This window comes from Oncorhynchus tshawytscha, linkage group LG09 (assembly GCF_018296145.1).
Source record: "Oncorhynchus tshawytscha isolate Ot180627B linkage group LG09, Otsh_v2.0, whole genome shotgun sequence".
NCBI lineage: Eukaryota > Metazoa > Chordata > Actinopteri > Salmoniformes > Salmonidae > Oncorhynchus > Oncorhynchus tshawytscha.
Window position 1 is genome coordinate 61346445 of NC_056437.1, and position 22732 is coordinate 61369176.

Consider the following 22732-nt stretch of genomic DNA (forward strand, 5'->3'; position numbering starts at 1 on the left):
GACACCCAACAGACAGACACCTATGAGCCTGCATTGCTGCTCCCATAGAGTTTGAAAAGCCCCTCACACTATAGATATCTTGTCAGGTGATTGTAATTCTATGGCTTCTCCTCTTCTTGAGATGCACAGCTAAGAATAGGTGGACTAGCAGCTAATTAAATCATTCCAGGGATGTGCATGTCTCCTTTCATGAACGATTCGATATGCATTTAGAAACAGTGGCGCCAATAAGATACAGGAACGATATGTTTTAGTTTGAAACGATTCAGTAAGAGTCGGTTTGATTAGGAGGCACAAATGAATGCAATTCGGCTCGATGCACTAACATTTTCCATTTTAAAATAGTGTCTACTGCTGACGAGAGCTCAGGGGCTGGGCCTCTCTGAGCTGGATCTGTCTGCGATAACTTCTCTAAACTGAGTGGCTATTTGTTAGTGTCCATGTATGTAGGTACCTTTGCCATAGTGCAGACAGAAAAGCTACCACCCCACTATCAGATTAGGGTTGGGGGCAATTCCCACTTTTTATCTGAAATCACCATCAACCACTGATTAACTGGTCATTTTCACAGAAAATTATTGTGAGCTAGTACTATGACAATATTTATCTTTAGAAATTATCATGGCATTTAGCCAATTAATATAATGCAGCTTTGGATTTTACCACCGTCTGAAAAGCAAATGGTTAAAACCGTTTGTAATTTTACTAAGTTTCTATGGCTCAAAAAAACAAAACAAAACAAAAAAAAGATTGCCGTCCTTTATGAAATTACCCGGTTCATGTAAAAATGACCAAATACACTGACTGTTTAAAGCAAAACTACCGAAACTTTATGGTGAACCTGAACAATCGAAAACCCCAATCAGCAGATGGATACGAGTTGCGTCCACTCCGGTAGGCTAAAAATACTCTGGTAAAAAATTTTTTTTTTAAAAAAGACACTTCTACACCGCATTTGGTGACAATTAGTTGAGTGACAAGCAAATTAATAAAACCTATGATTTGACACTGTGAAAGCCATTCAGCATCTGAATGCTGAAGGTGCCATGCAGATGTCCAAATAGCCTATTAGAACAGAGATAGATTTGCTCGTGCCAACGATAGGTAAGGCCTGTCTCCCTCACTGTGCACAGCTGTTATTCTGAGAGTCACATGCATAAAAGTTCTATAGGATAGGCTACTGAACTGAAGGAGAGGAAGCATCAGTCACAACAGATGAGTTTTTTTTTCTTTTTCGGAATAAAACAAAACACAACACTTGAGCGGGAACTGATTCATATCAGTGAATCTTACATCCATACATAATTCATCTCTAAAAAGGGTGTTGACACAGAAAAAGGCCCCTAACCTACACAAAATAACATTAACAATAAACAGAATGAAGCAGAAAAAAAAGGGGATAAAATCCTAGATAAAAGTTGAATATTTGTATAATATTTTCAGTGTGCTCTAAAATATAGAGTATGTCCAGATTCTGAAATTAAAAATGTTCACATTAATTTATTCAACATTAAAAATATGAAAAATCTCAAAAGTAACCTTTTAATTTTTTGTTTGGAACAATATACATCTTCAAACAAGTCAGCTTTCCAGAGTAAGATCTCTAGTACTTGGGAAGATGACCCATTTTATACATAGATATTGCCATTATATGTCATTAACCAATCAGGATAGCACATGAAGCAAATCATCAGCAGAGTTCCCTTTGAATCCATGTTCCCACGCACTGTGTTGGTGTTGCTCATAACTTCAAAATTAGCAGAGAGCCCACTCTGGAAATGTAATGAACTTGAAGAGTATATTGTGCCAAACCATGTGTTAAAATTAACTAAATCAACAAGGGTACTTTTGAGGTTCATTTGAATATTTTTTTATTGTTTGTATTTATCAAGGATTCCCATCAGTTTCTTCCAATGCAACAGACAATGTTGCTGGACCCTAGGAAGAGTAAGGCAGTTATTTCCAATTTAAAATATTACATGACATTACATTACATTTTTTAACATCTTTCACAACACATTACGTGTGTGTTCTCTACTACCACATACAGTTCATTCAGAAAGTATTCAGACTCCTTAACATTCAGAATTTTGTTACATTACAGCCTTATTCTAAAATTGATTAAAAATGTCCCCCCCCCAATCTACACACAATACCCCATAATGACAAAGCAAAAACAGTTTTTTATACATTTTTAAATATCACATTTACATAAAAATTCAGACCCTTTACTCAGTACTTTGTTTAAGCACTTTTGGCAGCGATTACAGCCTCGAGTCTTCTTGGGTATGATGCTACAAGCTTGGCACACTAGTAAGAGTTTATCACATTCTTCTCTGCAGATTCTCTAAAGCTCTGTCAGGGTGTGTCGCAGCCATCCGCGACCGGAAGACCCATGAGGCGGTGAACAATTGGTCCAGCATCGTCCGGTATGGGGGGAGGATGTCCTTGTCCCATCTCGCTCTAGTGACACCTGTGGCGGGTCAGGCGCATGCAGTTCTACATAGTTTCCTCTGACTCATTAATGCGGCTGGCCTCCGGGTTAAGCAAGTAGTGTGTCAAGACGCAGTGCAGCTTGGCAGGGTTGTGTTTCAGAGGATGCATGGCTCTCGACCTTCGCCTCTCCTGAGTCCGTAGGGGAGTTGCAGCGATGGGACAAGACTAACTACCAATTGGATATCATGAAATTGAGGGGAAAAAGTACACACGGGATGAAGTCCAGGATCTGGCTGGGCCACTCAAGGACATTGAGATCTGTCCCGGAGCCACTCCTGCATTCTCTTACTGTGTGCTTAGGGTCGTTGTCGTGTTGTAAGGTGAACCTTCGTCCCAGTCTGAGGTCCTGAGCAGATCTCTGTACTTTTCGCTGTTCATCTTTCTCTCAAGCCTGACTGGCCTCCCAGTCCCTGATGCTGAAAAACACCCCACATCATAGGAATGGTGCCAGGTTGCCTCCATACGTGATGCTTGGTATTCAGGCCATAGAGTTCAATCTTCATTTCATCAGATCAGAGAAGCTTGTTTCTCATTGTCTAAGAGTCTTTAGGTGCATTTTGGCAAACTCCAAGTGGGCTGTCATGTGCCTTTTACTGAGGAGTGGCTTCCTTCCGGGCACTCTACCATAAAGGCCTGATTGGAGGAGTGCTGCAGAGATGGTTGTCCTTCTGGAAGATTCTCCTCTCCACAGAGGAACTCTGGAGCTCTGTCAGAGTGATCATCGGGTTCTTGGTCACTTCCCTGACCAAGGCCCTACTCCCCGGATTTCTCTGTTTGGCCGGGCGACCAGCTCTAGGAAGAGTCTTGGTGGCTCCAAACTTCTTCCATTTAAGAATGATGGAGGCTACGGTGTCCTTGGGGACCTTCAATGTTGCAAACATAATTTGGTACACTTCCCCAGATCTGTGCCCCGACACAATCCTGTCTCGGAGCTCTACGGACAATTCTTTCAACCCCAATCACTTGAATTGACCATAGGTGGACTCCCAAGTTGTAGAAATATCTCAAGGATGATCAATGGAAACAGGATGCACGTTAGCTCAATTTCGAGTCTCATAGCAAAGGGTCTGAATACTTATGTAAGTAAGGTATGTTTTGTTAATATACATTTCTAAAAACCTGTTTTTGCATTGTCATTATGGGGTATTGTGTGTTGATTGATTAAACAATTTTCCTCATCAATTTTAGATTAAGGCTGTAACGAAACAAAATGTGAAAAGGGAAGGGGTCTGAATACTTTCCAAACACTGTATATTCTGGCCCCACCCTTGCTACTATAACAGCCTCCACTCTTCTGGGAAGGCTTTCCACTAGATGTTGGAACATTGCTGCAGGGACTTGCTTCCATTCAGCCACAAGAGCATTAGTGAGCTGGGGCACAGATGTTGAGCAATTAGGCCTAGGCCTGGCTCGTAGTCAGCGTTCCAATTCCTCCCAAAGGTGTTTGATGGGGTTCAGGTCAGGGATCTGTGCAGGCCAGTCAAGTTTTTCCACACCAATCTTGACAAACCATTTCTGTATGGACCTCGCTTTGTGCATGGGGGCAATTGTCATGCTGAAACAGGAAAGGGCCTTCACCAAACTGTTGCCACAAAGTTGGATGCACAGAATCGTCTAGAATGTCATTGTACGCTGTAGGGTTAAGATTTCCCTTCACTGGAACTTATGGGGCCAAACCATGAAAAACAGCCCCAGACCATACTCCTCCTCTACCAAACTTCACAGTTGGCACGATGCACTCTGCAAGGTAACGTTCTCCTGGCCAGATTCGTTCTTTGGACTGCCAGATGGCGAAGCGTGATTCATCACTCCAGAGAACATGTTTCCACTGCTCCAAGGTCCATTGGCTACAGACTTTGTTTTTTTGTTGTTAAATTGATCCTTTATTTAACTAGGCAAAGTCAGGTAAGAACAAATTCTTATTTACAATGACGGCCTACCAGGGAACCGTGGGTTACCTTCCTTGTTCAGGGGCAGAACGCCAGATGTTTAGCTTGTCAGCTCGGGATTTGATCCAGCAACCTTTTGGTTATTGGCCCAACACTCTAACCACTCAGCTACACCCCTCCAGCTGACACTTGGCATTGCGCATGATGATCTTAGGCTTGCTTGTGTGTGACTGCTCGGCCATGGAAACCTATTTCATGAAGCTCACGACGAACAGTTCTTGTGCTGACGTTGCTTCCAGAGGCAGTTTGGAACTTGATAGTGAGTGTTGCAACAGAGGACAGATGATTTTATGCACTACGTGCTTCAGCACTCGGTGGTCCACTCAACTTTTTTAAAAAATACCTAGACCAATCAAGGGCAGGCAAAGACTGGAAGTAGTTACGCAACATATCTAATACTAACAAATTAGATCAAGATTAACTTCTCACTAGCCAGCCAGCTAACCGGCAAAAAGTTAGGGGTAAACAAACAGTGATGTAAGTATGATGGGATAGCTTTACAGTCAGTGTCAGCAGGCCCGGTAACAAATTAGTTTGGCAAAATAAATATCATGCAAATAATTTGTTGTTGTGACAGCCAAGTATGTTAATAACGACTTGTGAGCCTGCTGAAAACCTTTAGTGAAACGACACAAAAAAAATGTCAGTAGTTTGCTTAGGACGCCACCAAAAGTTAGGCTAATTACATGGGAGTAAGGAAGTACCCTACGGCTGTACCCTACTCGGGGCGTGGTCACGTTAAATCACGCCTTGTCTTGTGTATCTGTAATATTAGCAAGCAACAATGACAGTAAACACCATGGCCAACCGGTGTACCATGGTTCGGTTTAGGAAATACAGCTAACTAGTAATGTATAGTAGGATTCAGGTGTTATTTTCAGCAAAATAAAGTCATACATACTATGTATCGGTCTTTAATGCCAGATAACTGATAAATATAGTTTTCCTTAAACCATTGTGGCAATTCATTGATTTACTAGAGAATCTTGCTCGTTTGGAATTTAGTAGCAGCCACCATTGGGCCATGTAACGTTAGTAAGCAACGCGGACAAGACTCGAGCATCAAACACCTCTATCAGAAAAGGCACGGGACAATCGCTTGAGATAAAATGTTAAATAATTGTATTCAGATTGTTGCTTATCAATGAACAATTGTTTACCCAGCTAATAATATTTCAATGACATAACATTAACAATGAGTATCTGGCCGTGTAAGACATTCGGTTTCCATGCAAGGTTCAAATGACACAAGATATGGCGAAGGGGGCGGAGTGTCCGCGTGTGTGAATCAACGCACTCCCTTCCCTTGTCAATCGGCCGCCCCTACAACTCTACCCCGCTGCTTACTATGGCCTTCCACAACCCGAGCAAAACAAACCAATAAAACAGAAATGGTAACCAATAATACCGTCGTTCTACGGCTCGCTCAGAGCCCCATCTTCTGAAACACCAATCATTTTCATTAGAGAGAATTTAGGCACCTGACTCGCGTTTGTATGGGCCCTCTCAGATTAAAGTGATTTGCTAACTAAGTAACGTTATAGATGACAGTGTCAACCATTCCCAAAAATGCTCAAAGAACCATAGCTTACCTTTGAATTAATGTAGTTTATTTATTTATTTTTTAAATACGTTTTGTTGTGTACAATCTTCGGTTTTAATTCATATGCATTGGTTTCCTTTCTCTTTCTGTAAACATCCTCCTCCAACAGAATGGTACTGATACTCTCATGAAGTCGTGTTCAATGTTTGATTTGTTTACCCCCTCTCCTACGGTCGCTGCGTGTTGATGTCCAGTCGAGAAGTCTGCTCCTTACTCTTGTTGTTTGTGTTTTCAGAGAAAGATGGCCGCCCTACTCACACCACGTGACGTAACATTGACTTGTGTTACGCGTTGTTTGCTAATGTTATGCTATTTTCAGACCAACCATCCCACGGTTGCACAGCATGTATAACTTATAATAATATAATGATTTGCAATTAGGCTGAATCTAATGCATTTTAGCGTGCTCGCAAGCGGTTGTCGTGGTATATCCGTAATCGAGCCACACACGTCAACACTGCGCTTCACTTGGGTTGTTTACAGGGGGTGGGCGTTGTAACAACAGGGGTGTAATCGTTATGCAGATTATGTTGCAACCCGTTTACTCCAAACGGAAAACGTAAACGATAGTTTATATTGGTCAAATTCAGTTCGTTCCGTTTGTGCTGTTTCCGTTTTGTTTCTAAACAGTAAACTGTTTCCGTAATGAATACGCCCCATATACTATTATCGCGGATATTCAATTTAACCATTATATTTAAAAAGTAGCTTGGTAAGACTGCAAATATACGGTTTTATTTAACCAGTAATCAGAGGGTGGCGCAGCACTGTATTTGATATGTATTTTCATAATATTAACTGATGGAGGAGAACGTTTTCGTATTGATTACTTCCGGGGCACCTCTGTGTTTCCAGAAGTTCACAAACCTCTCAGGTTCTGAGTTCCCCAGCACGATAGAGTCCAAATTTGAATAATTTGGTTGCAAACCGTGATTGAAGGTACAGTCTGATTGCTTTCACGTTCTTATTTTGTCTTAACGTTAACTACCTTTGTTTGGAGTGACACATTTTAGCACAGTGTAACGGTTAAATTACATTACGTTCCAATCTAGATAACGTTAGCTAGCTACCAGTCGACCTCCCTGGTATTTGAGGTTTTCAGAACCTTCAGTAAATTGGCTAAGCAGTATATTTGCTGCCTGAAAGATGATTGTGTTGATCTTCCGTTCTTGTCATTGACATTTCCTTTCCTGTTGTTTTTGCCACCTATTACTGCAGTGCTCCATTCCATTACTTCCCTGTTTCTGACTGACTCAATCGTGATGACAGAACCACACAGCCCTATCTCTGCCTCCGTCCCCCAGACAACCCCAGGCATCATCATGCCCCCGGCCGACGGCAGTGGCACAGCGGTGGAGATGGACCCTGTGGAGTACACCCTCCGCAAGCGTCTCCCCAGGAAGCTGCCCAAGCGCCGCAATGACGTGTACGTCAACATGAAGACAGACTTCCGAGCCCAGCTGGCCCGCTGCCAGAAGCTGCTGGAGGGAGGAGGCCACAGGGAGATCTGCGTCCATGGTCTGGGCCTGGCCATCAATAGGGCCATCAACATCGCCCTGCAGCTCCAGGCCAGCAGCCAGGGGGCACTACAGCTGGCGGCCAACACGTCTACAGTGGAGCTGGTGGACGATCTGGAGCCTGAGGACCCGGACGAGGCGGGGGAACCCATGACACGCACTCGAAATAATTCGGCTATTCATATCAAAGTGTTCTACCCAGACCCACAGTGACCCGAAACGCATCACCATCAGTCCTAGCTCGGATATGGTTAGCTACCTCCATTGTCATGGTGTCTGTAATATAGTAATGGAGGCTAGTCATACAGGGGGTATCTCACCTGGTTAATCCCGCCGGATATCCTAACCCTCTGCGGTGGCTGTTATCCAGATGTGGGGCATAATGAGAAGTGTCTATGAACTGAGCTGATTTCAGAGCTTTTGGAAGCTCTTTCTCAGCTTTGTCATTTTGTTATGCATGTCAGTCAGAGAAGTGTATTTGTTAGTATCAATATGTGATGTTTCATGCCATCATTTCCAATCCCTCACTGCCTGAAAAAAAAAAAACACATAGGAAATGGGACAGACCACACTAAGGCAGCATTTACACAGGCAGCCCAATTCTGATATTTTTTCCACTAATGGGTCTTTTGACCAATCACATCAGATCTTTTCACATGAGCTCTTTTCAGAACTGATCTGATTGGTCTAAAGAACTATTAGTGGGAAAAGAATATCAGCGTTGGGCTACCTTTTGTAAACGCAGCCTAACTCATGCAAGCTACAATACTCCTGTTCCACATGGGAATACATGCTCTGAAAAGGATGTGGATTTAAAGCTTACATAAAACCTTGTAGATTTTTTAAAAGTGTAATCACTGAATATTAGTTGACTATGGGAATTAAGTAATATTTTTTTGTAATTTGCTGGTCAGATTTAAGTTTACCAACTATATATGCAGTTATGCATTTTACCTACCAATGCCAAACATTGACATCCAAACTCTGTCAAGTCAGTAAATGTTAGTTTTTTTTACATCATACAAATGTATGTTTTTAGCTTCAGTATTTGAATGTATATACAGTATTTATTGTACATGTGTAATAAAATAAGAAAAGTACAGAAGTTTTTTTCCATGAAACATTAAGTGTAAAACTGACAATCATCCAGTCATTTTTTGCAGTTAGTAACAGTGAATCTCCACTAGGTGGCATTAAAATGCTTCTTTCGTGCACTACTTACACTACTCAATATATATTTTTTACCTTTATTTCACGAGGCAAGTCAGTTAAGAACAAATTCTTATTTTCAATGACTGTCTAGGAACAGATGATCAACTGCCCTGTTCAGGAGCAGAACAACTGATTTTTTACCTTGTCAGCTCAGGATTTGATCTTGCAACCTTTTGGTTAGTAGTCCAACGCTCTAACCACTAGGCTACCTGCATATTAAGAAGTTATTCTTTTCTTTTTTTTTTTACACTCAGTTTATATGTTGATAAGAAACTGCTTGCTTAGGTTAGGTTTAGAATACGGGTAATGGTTAAGTTTAGGGTTAGAGCTAGGGTTAGTAGATAGTTAGTTGAAATGTTACTTGTAGTCTGTAGAGCATCTACAAATGGACTATCCGAATAAATGGTTACCCATGGCTTTCTTTCCAAACCACAGATATATCTCCAGGGGACAGGACAACAAAAGTGATGCAATTATCACACAGACAAACAAACTTCCTCTTGCCTTTTTTTTCGTCCATCCTTTTTTAAATTAAAGAATGATATTTTGTATTTAAAAACCAAATTGCACTATGATAGAGGGGGCAAAACAACTGATACAAACAGGACAAAAACATGTACAAACATCTGCACTGTGACTGTAAAACGTTCAAACGAGAAGCAAAACTACCCAGGAGAACTACTCTAATCCCAAAAGTGAAAGCATCCACCACGTCAGCGACTCCAAAGGTTCCCAGGATTCGGGTTGATTGGCTGCTGGTTGAAGGAAGGTATAAGAGAGACAAAACAGGCATGCAGGATGTTCATCATAAGAACCAATCAATATTTGTCCTGGCAGTCTTGCTATCTGCGTCAAAGCTCTAGTTGAGCACTGGCCTGCATAAGCCAGACACACTGATAATCAGAGCATAGCTTCAGAGTTCTCACGTAAGCCCTTCCTCTCAATCGTTTCCTCCTTCAACCCGACTGAACCTCCGCTTCTGTCTCTCCCACCTCTAGTCCGTTCAAATAGGGTTATAAGAGTTGCATAAAACTGTCATTCACACAGATATTTTCTCGCACATACATACAGTACATACAAACACACAGATAATTTATTCTATGAAGGGTAACAGACCGGAGTGAACAGTTGGATATTGACGTATACAAATATCTTTACAACATGGTTCAGTGGCGTTATATAGTGATTATGATTAACCGTTGGAGCCCAATGGCGGCCTCTAGTTCATAGTTACAGTATATCTCTCAGAATACTTTCGCCATGACAGTGAGTCGAGCTTAAATGTAGAACTATAAATAAGTCATTACAAAGAGCAATATACAATTTATTTAAGGACACTAATAAACAGCAGTTGGAAAAGTGTTGTGTGTTAAGAATGAGGTGGGCGGTGAAGTTTGAAGAGTTTGCGGTATAGGCTAGGCCTCCTCTTCCTGGACTTTGACAGGCTGTCAATGCTGACAGTCAGGTACAGTGCAGAACAACTCCAACAAGGTGTCATCAGGTGCAATCCACATGGGTTGTCCAGTGCTTGGCGGTGAGAACTCACAGTCCATGCTAAAACACACAGGCAAGCACACACACACACACACACACACACACACACACACACACACACACACACACACACACACACACACACACACACACACACACACACACACACACACACACACACACACACACACACACACAGTACAGAAGAGCCGTAGAGCGGTGCATTATATGGGCCCCATTCGTGGTTGACTTCTTCACCACATTCCTCCCTCATGTCAATATTCACAAGGTGCTACCTGCTCTTGTTCTTTTAAAGGTCCAATAGGAACTATTCTGTCCACATAGCTTCATTCTCTCCTGAGAGGATCTGGTCCACACACTCTCCTCTTTTAGACTTCTACCTGGCAACAAGCAGGGTCAATAGTGTAAGAGCCTGCCCCCCCTGCCAGAGGGAGCTCCAATCAGTTCAGCCCTGCCTTGGAGAGCCCCAATCAGCTGCTACCCTGGTGGCAGATGGGTGCGTTGGACAGCAAGAGGTGCACCTTGCCTCGCAGGAAGTTAACGTGGACCTGGAGGAGCTCTGAAGCAGACGACACCCGCCATGTCTCCTCACCTCCAGCCACGCCCCCTGCTGGAGGGGTGTACTCCTGACAGGAAGAAGAAAAACACAGCGATGTGAAGGATCCAAGAGAAATCTTCATGTTATCCTAGTGCCCTCAAACTCAACTCTGGACCTCGAGGCAAGTTCCACTGCTTTTTCAAAAATTGTTCCCCTTTAATCGGGCACTGATTTAGACTTGGGATACCAGGTGGGTGTAAGTCATTATCGGGTACAACAGAAAAAAAGCAGGCCCTGGACCTCGTAGGGTAAGAGTTGAATACCCATGTCCTAGTACTTGGGAAGTGAACAGGCTGGAGATGAGTTGACTAATCCAAAATGTAATTTGACACAAAGATCCAGACGATCCAGGGGTCTGATTACCATAATTTTTATAGTTACTTCTTAATCCCTGTTACGTGTAAGCCATTACTACCTAACCCTGATAGTGCATATCAGCAGTAGGTCTATTTCACCAGGGTACAAGCCTTGGGCGATGTTTGTTTGATGTCTCTACTAAGAAACCTCTCAGTGGCCCTTGAGCCTGAATGTACAGATGGAGTGACTGGAGCTCCGTTTGTCTTTCCATGGCCTTGGCGTGTACCCAGTGAACTCTGCCTGCCTGTCAGTGACCTCACTGGTGGAAGCGATTGTGGTTGTTGGAATTTCTGCTACTATCTAAGAACCAGCCCCAGGGATTTCTTCGAATTTCTCAGACATGACAGTTTTTTACAGTCCGGTATGACACAACCATACAGCCCCCCTTCCCCTCTTCCCCCTTCCCTCCACTAGCAAGCTCTACAGTGTGGGAATAGTAGTAACTGAGTTATTCAGATTAAACCTTGCGTGTCTGTAGGAATGCATCTGCCTGGACAGGGCCCTAAGTGAACTAAAGATAGCGAACATTCCAATTCTTGTCTCCAATAGCAACATCGATAAGTCATTCAATAATAACTACAATGAAATGGTGGGAATTACAGCACTGATTGATTACATGTTCACCTGTTTGCCTGACAGTTATTTTACCTCAATATTCTCCACTCCGTCCTCATGCCACAACCTCACTCTGCCATTGACTTTTGCCCTTTGAACCCTGACCTCTGTGACCTAGCTCACCTGGATGTTGAGGCTGCGCAGCACCTGTCCGATGCTGAAGATGTTTCTGAGGCTGTTGTCTATGTGGCTGTGCAGCGCTGTGTTGGTGACGGACGTTCGTAGCGAGCCGATGGCCTGGTTTAACAGCCACAGGCCAGACTGAACCTCCTGAGCTTGCTCCAGTGCCTACAGAATCACACACAGACATAGTTCACCAGTTGACCAGAGCCATGTGATTTAGGTTGAAACCTCAATGGCCAAACTCTCTTTCTATGACTCTACAACGGGATAACAGGATTGATTCTTAGAGAGAGAGAGAGAGAGAGAGAGGGTGAGACTGTTGTTACTCACAGTTTTCCTCTCCCAGACGTTGAAGTCTACTTTGGTTTGGGGAACAGTGACGGGCTCTGCAAGACCATGTCCTTCTTTACATGCCAGCTGAGAGAGGGATCAGAGGGGGGTGGATGGAGAAGAGAAACGGGGCAAGGAAACATGGATAGATTAGAAGACGGATGGAGAAATGTGAGATCAAATGTGACAATTACTCTGACTATCTCTGTAAATAGCACCAGCTCATGTCCATCAAGACCAGACGTGCATGTGGTGTGTAATGTCTCACCATGGCTGCCTCAGCATCTCTGGCCTCTTCAATGAAGTGTTTTAGGACCCGCAGGTCACAGATCGGACGCAGGGGGTTAGATAGCCCTGGTTTGGTCCACTCCAACAGCATCAGCAGAAAGGCAAAGAGTCCTGCACACACACACACACACACACACACACACACACACACACACACACACACACACACACACACACACACACACACACACACACACACACACACACACACACACACACACACACACACACACACACACACACAGGGGCTTCAGCAAACACACTCTCAACACTCCCTACCATTACCACCCATAACCAATTATAAACAATATGTAGCGTAACACAAGTATTGGCCACAAGCGGGACTCGGGATGTCGTATCCTTAACACAAGGAGCTCCAACTACTTGTGCTGGTGCAAAGAATGACACCTTTTCTTTCTTTATGTATATAATTAATAGCTGTAGCTAGGCATTTTCTATTTTTATTTTTTTATTTTTAACTTTTACCCATTTTTCTCCCCATTTTTGTTATATCCAATTGGTGTTTACACTGTTGTCCCGTCGCTGCAACTCCCCTACGGACTCTGGAGAGGCGAAGGTCGAGAGCCATGCATCCTCTGAAACACAACCCTGCCAAGCTGCTTCTGGAAACACTGCTCGCTTTTCCCGGAAGCCAGCCACACCAATGTGTCGGAGGAAACACCGTCTAGCTGGCGACCGAATTCAGCTTGCAGGCACCCGGCCTGCCACAAGGAGTCGCTAGACCGTGATGGGACAAGGAAATCCCGTCTGGCCAAACCCTCCCCCAACCCAGACGATGCTGGGCCAATTGTGCACCGCCTCATGGGTCTCCCAGTCACAGCTGGCTGTGACACAGCCTGGGATCAAATCCGGGTCTCTACTGACGCCTCAAGAGCAGTGCCACTCGGGAGGCCGTGACTTGGCATTTAAACTCAGTGGCGTGTATTCAGGGATGCCAAGGGAAGCCAGGCTTCCCCAAAAAAATGGACCAAGAAAGAAATACAAAAACATGTAAAACAATGTATCTTTTGTCTCTGTGTTTTCATGATTTTCCTTCAATTCGCAAGAGGCTGAATGTATCTCACCGGAAAAATCATCCAAGTGAGCGAAACGGTGGCTAGCTAGCTAGCTAAAATTGTCCATTTCCTAAATTAGCCATGGAAGGAGATAGGGATTTGGACTTGTGGTTTTACTCAGATCTCCGTACTGGCCAAGGATTATAACGGTGATTCTGACCCAACCATAAATATGAATTCATGAATAGGAATGTATGAACATTGTGCCCCTGGACTGAGAGGATGGACGTTCAATATGTAGCTAGATGTACAGTGCATTCGGAAAGTATTCAGATCCCTTGACTTTTTCCACATTTTGTTACGTTACAGCCTTATTCTAAAATGTATTAAATATTTTTTCCCCCCATCAATCTATACACAACACACCATACTGACCAAGCGAAAACATGTTTTTAGACGTTTTTGCAAATTTAAAAAAAATAAAAAACAGAAATACCCTATTTCCATAAGTATTCAGACCCTTTGCTATGAGAATCGAAATTCAGCTCAGGTGCATCGTGTTTCCATTGATCATCCTTGAGATGTTTATACAACTTGATTGAAATCCACCTGTGATAAATTCAGTTGATTGGACATTATTTGGAAAGGCACACACCTGTCTATATAAGATCCCACAGTTGACAGTGCGTGTCAGAACAAAAACCAAGCCATGAGGTTCAAGGAATTGTCCGTAGAGCTTCGAGATAGGATTGTGTCGAGGCACAGATCTGGGGAAGGGTAGCAAAAACTGTCTGCAGCATTGAAGGTCCCCAAGAACACAGTGGCCTCCTTCATTCTTAAATGGAAGAAGTTTGGAACCACCAAGACCCTTCCTAGAGCTGGCCGCCCGGCCAAACTGAGCAATCGGGGGAGAAGGGCCTTGGTCAGGGAGGTGACCAAGAACCCAATGGCCACTCTTACAGAGCTCCAGAATTCCTCTGGGGAGATGAGAGAACCTTCCAGAAGGACAACCATCTCCGCAGCACTCCACCAATCAGGCCTTTATGGTAGAGTGGCCAGACGCAAGCCACTCTTCAGTAAAAGGCACATGACAGCCCACTTAGAGTTTGCCAAAAGGCACCTAAAGACTCTCAGACCATGAGAAACAATATTCTCTGGTCTGATGAAACCAAGATTGAACTCTTTAGCCTGAATGCCAAGCGTCACGTATGGAGGAAACCTGGTACCATCCTATGGTGAAGCATGTGGTGGCAGCATCATACTGTGGGGATGTTTTTCAGCGGCAGGGACTGGGAGACTAGTCAGGATCGAGGGAAAGATGAACGAAGAAAGTACAGAGAGATCCTTGATGAAAACCTGCTCCAGAGCGCTCAGGACCTCAGACTGGGACGAAGGTTCACCTTCCAACAGGACAACGACCCTAAGCCAAGACAATGCAGGAGTGGCTTCAGGACCAGTCTCTGAATGTCCTTGATTGGACCAGCCAGAGCCCAGAGTTGAACCCGATCAAACATCTCTAATGAGACCTGAAAATAGCTGTGCAGCGACGCTCTCCATCCAACCTGACAGAGCTTGAGAAGATCTGCAGAGAAGAATGGGAGAAGCTAATGTTGCCCATGAAAGGAAGTTAGGCTAGCGAGCAAGCATTTTAGCCAGGTAGCCTAGGACAACTAAAAATAAAAGTGTATACTTTTACAGAGTAATAGACTATTTCATCAACATGATGATGTCATTGGCGTTTCTCTGCAAGTAGGGTGAGTCAACATGTTTTTTTCTACTTGCACAAACGCACACACACACAAACACAAATCAGACCCATGGACAGCCAGATTATATTTAGTTTATGTTGATTGGACTAAATCTTTTTCATATATATTTTAGTTGTCACTGTATTAGACTAAGCATTGGTGATTTGATGATGTTGAAATGTTGAAGTTGAAATGGTGCCGGAATAGTGGAGGCAGTTCCTGTTTTCGTTGCGACTTGCGGTAAATCTCCGTGGTTCTAAATCAGTAGCTGTTTAGTGGTCCGGAAATGTCGGGAAACATTAACTTGCTTGACCATGCTGTAGGTCATGTTACATGCATGACAGAGGTTGCTCTCTGGTTTTGTGATGAAACAAAGGTGTGGTTGAATTGATTCTGCCACTGTGTATTCGTATTGTCTAGGCCTTAGGCCTATATATATCACAGTCGCGAGGCATATGAACTAGCAGGTTATAGAACAAACAACGTAATTATCACAACATGTATCTTGCAATATGGCTTTTTTTCCTGGCTTGGCTTCCCCAGTGATTTTACCCACGTACCTCTACTGTTTAAACTACATTATCATGAAATAAATGCCAGCTATGCCGGCCTATGCATGTGAGTATCATCCTCTCTCTACCCAGCCCACTATGGCTCGATTCGTCTCTCATAATTCTGTCCACATCCCTTTATCCCAAGTCAAGTCATTTTCCCTGTCTCCCATCGTCTGTAGCATCCCTTCCTCCATCTCCGTGCCCCACATTCTGAGCCCATCTCCTAGTCCTTTGCGAACCCCTCTGAATCTCTGAACCTATGAAGAACACACGAACCAGTCACACAGGTTAGTCCTCAGTCAGCCGAATCCTTTGACATCTGAACTGTTCTTTCCTGCTCTGGCCGTAATGCTGTGCCACAGACTGGACACTGTTCTATGCTCTCCACAGCTTGCTTCTCCAGACAAACTACTACTGTTCCGTTCAGTCAATTTAATTCACACTGTAGAAGAATAACGCTTTGAATTGGGAGTTACTTGGTACACCTGACTTGCAAGCAAGGCAATGGGTCTCGCCTGTTGGGCCTCCGTCATCCAGAACATGAGATCAGATGTGGCCCTGGACACACACGGAGTGGCTCGCATTCCATGAGGGTCCATGTCAATCGGGCAGCACCATGGGGCAGAACCATGCTACTGTACACAGCACATAGCAGTGCTTTTGTGTAAATCTGCGGTCTATGTATTACTGAACGTCACGCATAATGGGGTCATGCGTGTTCTTAGTGTGAGAGACATGTGGTATTTCTAGTGACAGCCTGGTAAAAATGGGCTCAGCAGGCCTTTCCATACATTCAGTCTGCAGGGCACTTCTCCTAGTGCAAACTGTTCCATATTAATAGTGGTAACCCCTATGGGTTACACTGACAGCTCTATGGAGTTGTTCCACACTGCTGCAGGTCATTTGGGCATCCCGTTGAATGAGCTCTTTCACTGCAGCCTGACTGTGTGACGCAGTGAGATGCTACGGATTACAGACAGCCCTCCAAGGCTGCCTCATGCCAGGTCAGACACTGGAAGCCTCCGCTGCTGTTTCCCAGGAACCATTTTGTTGTGGTTTTTAGCCCAATTTTAGCCAATTATTTGAGTTTAGGCAGTTTATACATAAAGAGTTGGCTTATCAAGCAAGATATCTGTTTTGAACAATGAGTGAGTATAAGTGACCTGCGTTCCACCAGATGATGTTTTTTTATTGATTCATATTTACTCCATTTTGGCTGTGGGACGGCTGGAGCCCCTTTAAATTAAGAGACCGGGATTCACAGAGGTAACAATTTTACCCCCTCTTGCAACCTGACACGTAGGATGTTTCACCCTGACACGTAGGATGTTTCACCCTGACACGTAGGATGTTTCACCCTGACACGTAGGATGCTTCACCCTGACACGTAGGATGCTTCACCCTGACACGTAGGATGTTTCACCCTGACACGTAGGATGCTTCACCCTGACACGTAGGATGTTTCACCCTGACACGTAGGATGCTTCACACTGACACGTAGGATGCTTCACCCTGACACGTAGGACTGACACGTAGGATGCTTCACCCTGACATGTAGGATGCTTCACCTGACACGTAGGATGCTTCACCCTGACACGTAGGATGCTTCACCCTGACACGTAGGATGCTTCACCCTGACACGTAGGATGCTTCACCCTGACATGTAGGATGCTTCACCCTGACATGTAGGTTGTGTTTGGGTGTACAGCACCAGACAACGTCCGCCTCGTAGGCTACCAACCCTGGGGGCTTCTCAAAGAACCTCTTTATATTGTCGGTCTATGTTGTCCCACTGTGCTAGAATTGAGCCAGCTATAAGCACTGGCTTATCTGCGTCAGCTCTCCATTTGACTCCATCCACCCCCTCACCACCTACTGGAACTTCACACCGGCCCTGTGGAGATGAGAAACTAAACCTTTATTCAGTCCAATGTCCAAAGCCACAGAGACGATAGTCCTGCGATCCATTGTGACATAGCTACGCAGCTCTGAGTCCACTTCCCCTTCCAATTCCAATTCAAATGTGGGTAGGTCAAAATAATGACAAACTTTTGCTGACATATGATTGGGTTCCCTGGGTGGGGGTCCCTGGGCAAGAAATGGTTGAAGACCCCTGTTCTAGAACATTGATGTGCGGACGTGAACGTGTTTTTGGACTGATAAGCATTTATGCCAGCAGCAGGTGTGTGTGTGTGTGTGTGTGTGTGTGTGTGTGTGTGTGTGTGTGTGTGTGTGTGTGTGTGTGTGTGTGTGTGTGTGTGTGTGCGTGCGTGCGTGCGTGCGTGCGTGCGTGCGTGCGTGTGTGTGTGTGTGTGTGCGAGTGTGTGTGTGTGTGCACACTCATACGAGGGTGTCTGTGTGTGTGAAGTATACAGCTAAACTTATGCAGTATACACATATGTTTAACCCCTTCCAGGTACTTAGGGAGTAGTGACACAATGTAATGACAGGACAAAGTAAAGTTTTAATGGCACTATAACCTTACACCTCCATTCTGAGAGGTTGTGGGTGAAAGCAGCATAACTGACCTCATTTAGGGCGGCATGTCTAAATACCACACCCTTCCATCACTCTGTACAACAAGTTGACAGAGTGACCTTTGCCAGGGCCTTATGTGTGAAGGTGAAGGAGAGTGTGTGCACTCACTTACTCACTCACTCTCAGACTCCCTCACTGGGTGACTCTGCAATACTGACCAATAGTCTACGCTGCATGTCTGCCAGCCACGAGCTGAGCACCGGGACTCTGAGTCTCGGAAGTTGGACAAACGTAAAGGTAACAGGACCAGTGGCAAAAGCACCAAATGCCAAGATTTGACTTCTATTCTTTGCCTTTCTATGGTCTAGTTCTGTGATGTGCACTGATTATGCACCTTGGCAAGCACCAGACTTAGAGTGTGGCAGATTATTCTCCCAAAGGTCACCTAGCTGTCACTGATGCTCTCTTATGAGAGGACTTTTATTACAAATCCAATCAAGGCTTGACGTTTAATCATTCAAATGACTTCTACATGACCTTGGTTTATTCTCAAGGCGAACTCAGCACTTCAATCCAATTGGGAAGAGTGACAGAGAAATGATGTATAATGACAAACTACACTGGCAGCCTTTTCTCTTAGACTCTTAGTCTAAGATGAATGCACTAACTGTAAGTCACTCTGGATAAGAGCATCTGCAAAATTACTGAAATTGTTTTTTTTTAACTTGTAAATGAATGTGAAAAGTTTTGAGTAATCAGCAAGCAGGTCACACTGATATGACATAATTTCCTGTGAGGAATCCCAATGTAATGCAATGTCAAAGGGTGGAATCCTGAACTTCCTCTGAGGAAATCAATTTTCTGCTAAATGATCCTTTGAGAAATGTAAAGTCATCGCATTCTAACATGAATCAGCATTAACTAGAAGCCTGACTTCCTCGCTGCCTCAACATTGCAGAGTCATGTTAACTAGTTAACTAACAGGAAACACATCCATTTCCTTATCCATGGTAAGTAAATAGCCTTGTCAGAGCAAGAACGGCACATAGGACAGGAGCCTAACTCTCCTGTTAGCGTGAGGCATCTTGATGTACAAGCACACCCCCTGGACAGGACATCAGTATATCGCAGGGCAGGGCCTTACCCCCAATCCATCAGCTCAACCTTCCAATCTCAGAGAGGAAACGGTAACCATAAGGCTACTGAGTTGGTTGGTACTCATGGTATGGTGAAGGGTAAAAACGTACTCACATATGAATTTGTTAACCATGAGGCTTTTGATCATCTTGAGTGGGTCTTTTCTATTCAAAACTTTGGAAGCGTTCAACTTTCCATCTGAAATAATAAAATTCATAAAAATATTATATAAATATCCTAAAGCAAAAAATACACAAATAATATATTTATCTAATAAAATTGCTTTAGAAAGGGCCATGAGACAGGGATGTCCTCCCTCTCCCCTCCTGTTTGCACTGGCAATTGAACCGCATGCAGAAATAATTAGACAGGACCCAAATGTAACAGGTATCGGTATTGGTAAAAATTAATACAAACTTAACTTATTTTAGTTTATATTCATGACGATCTCCTGATACACCTGACTAATATTGAAAACTTAAATGCCCCCTTGTTAAAAATATTGGCATAATACTCAAAAATCTCAGGAAAAAGGAAAAAGAAAAATAATAACGTATGAGCTCCAGTAATCCCTTAAGTGGACCACAAAAAAATATGAAATTAGGATGCTTGATAAGTGACAACAAACAACAAATCTATAAAGGTAGCCTAATCCTGTTACTCAACAACATGAAAGCAGATCTAAATGGAAGAATCTCAGCATACTCCTTACAGGTAGAATAAACCATCTTTGGAATGGCGTGGCTCCCAAAGTTTTTATACCTCTTAAAATCTATTTCTAAACTATTGGAACAAAATTACAGTTAGCAACATTTTTAATCCAGTATAAACTCACATATAGAACGCATCATACAATTGGCAAATTTCACAAATTCTACAGCACCCTATCAGAGTCGTGTTTTAAGTGTAAAACTAACAATGACTCAATAATGAATGCCTTCTTCGAGTGCTATAAAGTCCAAAAGTCATGTGCTGAGATAGAATGCTGGCTGTCAGAAGTTTTACAATGTAAATGTACTTTTTATCTGCTTATCTGCATATTTCAAGACATGGCATAGCCTATGAGGTTCGGTGAGATACCCAATGAGTTGGACAATGTTATTTTTGTCACTTATATTACCAGTCAAAAGTTTGGGCACACCTACTCATTCAATAGTTTATCTTTATTTTTTTAACTATTTTCTACACTGTGTAAGGGCTATTTGACCAAGAAAGAGAGTGATGGAGTGCTGCATCACATGACCTGGCCTCCACAATCACCCGACCTCAACCCAATTGAGATGGTTTGGGATGATTTGGACTGCAGAGTGAAGGAAAAGCAGCCAACAAGTGCTCAGAATATGTGTGAACTCCTTCAAGACAGTTGGAAAAGCATTCCAGGTGAAGCTGGTTGAGAGAATGCCAAGAGTGTGCAAAACTGTCATCAAGGAAATGGGTGGCTACTTTGAAGAATCTCAAATATAAAATATAATTTGATTTGTTTAACACTTTTTTGGTTACTACATGATTCCGTGTTATTTCATAGTTTTGATGTCTTCACTATTATTCTACAATGTAGAACATAGGAAAAATAAAGGGAAACCCTGGAATGAGTAGGTGTGTCAAGTTTTGACTGGTACTGTACAGTATATTGAAGAAGCTATTACTTAAAATGCTGGAAGTCAAATGGTACTCTAAGGTTAAGACAATGTAATAATCAAATGCTTCATTATTTAAATATGTATTGGAATTCGTTTTCTTAGTGATCCCCAATCAAGTGCAACATGGTAATTGTACCAAGCTGCAGCTTCAAATCCAATACTGAAACGTGTGTGGCTCAGGGAGACCCGTGCGTAATTCTTTCCACTGAGCTGGAACCGCGGGGATAAAGCTCCTCCATGCTTCGCCTCATTAGGCTAATAATTCGGAGACTTTACGCGTGTAAACTAGCTCAGTTGAGCTCTTCGCTGTGTCAAAACCTCTGTGTGAAAATAAACTACTTTTACTCTAATTAACTTCCACTAGCTCACTGCTCACATCATGTGGACATCGAAATGCTCACAAAACACTTACACATTACTTGGGCTACATAGCTAATTATTTTTCCGAAAATGTGGATATAATATCTTGTTTAGGTTATAATATACCAAGTAATTATAAAACGGTCTTACCTCTACTTGAATTGTGGAACATTTGCAAAGCAGTGCGGCATCGTTTAAACACATCGCGCGAAATGATAATATATGTTCACACACTCCTCAACAGGTATTGCAAAGGACATCCATCCATTTAATCCCAACCATGCCCAGAGCACTTGTCCGCATTCTCCAGACGCTGCATGTGGAGAGTTTAGTGCTGCGTGCACCTCCCAGTCAGAGCCAAATGCAGTAGCCTCCGGCTCCTCATCGGAGCAAGGATATATCAGGCTTTGTTTGCATCACTGATTTTGGCAACCTGCTAAAACGTGTATTTACCTCCCATCCGCAATGCGAAAAGACGATACAGCCGATAGGGATGCGCAAACACTCTTTACGCACCAACACAGACAAGAGCATTCAACCATCAACTCAGGTCGTCCATTGCCAAACCGTGAAAATATTCAACCCCAGGAGAATAAAACTAAAGCATTACTAGTTACTCACTGGGTGGTAACTCCATATCGGAATCCGCATAGTCCCTCACAGGATCCTCGCTGTTTCGTCTATATACACCATTAATTGCAACCGAAGCTCTTTTATGGATTTGTCGCTGGATTTGATTGCACTTATCCGGTAGTTGTTTCTACAACTGATCCGTTAGATTTTTGTTATTGATGACAATGAAAATAAAGTTGCATTGTCCTGTGATGACTATCTGAACGACTTCCGCTGTTATGGGTCCATTTTTTTTATTTGATTGTTATCCAAATAATATCCATGTTTTCAAACAATAGTCCCCAAATGTAGCCTAAATCATGTCTCAAAAAAGGCAAGGAGGGACTTCCCATTCACCCATTATCTATGAATAATCCCCTGTACACGCTTTCCACTTGGCTGACTACAATTTCTACAGAAATTACATTTTAAACAACGGATCAAATATTCATTTTTTTATTTTTTATTCATTGGACACAGTGGCATCCTTTGTAATCCTGGTATGCAAGTGTACCAGAAGTGCCGGTGTGCCATGGTGCGCTCACAGACCAGAGCGTCACAAAAGTAATAGCCTTGTCCTAGAG

The 22732-nt window shown here is 43.2% G+C and overlaps 3 protein-coding genes across 9 annotated transcripts in view; 1 reads left to right on the forward strand and 2 right to left on the reverse strand.

Annotated features, from left to right (window-relative positions):
- LOC112235623 (GRB10-interacting GYF protein 1) overlaps nucleotides 1-6514 on the reverse strand; it is a 46967-nt gene extending 40453 nt beyond the window's left edge. For all 4 annotated transcript variants that reach the window (XM_024404098.2, XM_024404099.2, XM_024404096.2 and 1 more), the window contains exon 1: nucleotides 6038-6514. The gene's annotated coding sequence lies outside the window, so the exon portion shown is untranslated. The remainder of the gene's footprint in view (nucleotides 1-6037) is intronic.
- Nucleotides 6515-6600: 86 nt separating this feature from the next.
- LOC112235624 (ribonuclease P protein subunit p20) lies at nucleotides 6601-8140 on the forward strand. Of its 2 annotated transcripts, none has more exons than XM_024404101.2 (2): nucleotides 6601-6987; nucleotides 7353-8140. In XM_024404101.2, exon 2 carries the CDS (start codon nucleotides 7371-7373, stop codon nucleotides 7776-7778), a length of 408 nt encoding a protein of 135 aa, XP_024259869.1. In that variant the 5' UTR covers nucleotides 6601-6987; nucleotides 7353-7370; the 3' UTR covers nucleotides 7779-8140. The 2 variants fall into 2 exon arrangements, with proteins under 2 accessions (XP_024259869.1, XP_024259868.1); XM_024404100.2 differs by having other exon boundaries at nucleotides 6615-6987; nucleotides 7267-8140.
- Nucleotides 8141-8982: 842 nt separating this feature from the next.
- On the reverse strand, nucleotides 8983-22311 carry LOC112235626 (erythropoietin-like). Of its 3 annotated transcripts, XM_024404104.2 has the most exons (6): nucleotides 21687-22124; nucleotides 19651-19734; nucleotides 12584-12714; nucleotides 12316-12402; nucleotides 11986-12150; nucleotides 8983-10918 (listed from the first exon to the last, which is right to left on the reverse strand). In XM_024404104.2, the coding sequence occupies exons 3-6, from the start codon at nucleotides 12692-12694 to the stop codon at nucleotides 10763-10765; spliced, it is 519 nt and encodes a 172-aa protein (XP_024259872.1). In that variant the 5' UTR covers nucleotides 12695-12714; nucleotides 19651-19734; nucleotides 21687-22124; the 3' UTR covers nucleotides 8983-10762. The 3 variants fall into 3 exon arrangements, with proteins under 3 accessions (XP_024259872.1, XP_024259871.1, XP_024259870.1); XM_024404103.2 differs by lacking the exons at nucleotides 19651-19734; nucleotides 21687-22124 and adding an exon at nucleotides 22158-22311; XM_024404102.2 differs by lacking the exon at nucleotides 19651-19734.
- Nucleotides 22312-22732: the final 421 nt, after the last annotated feature.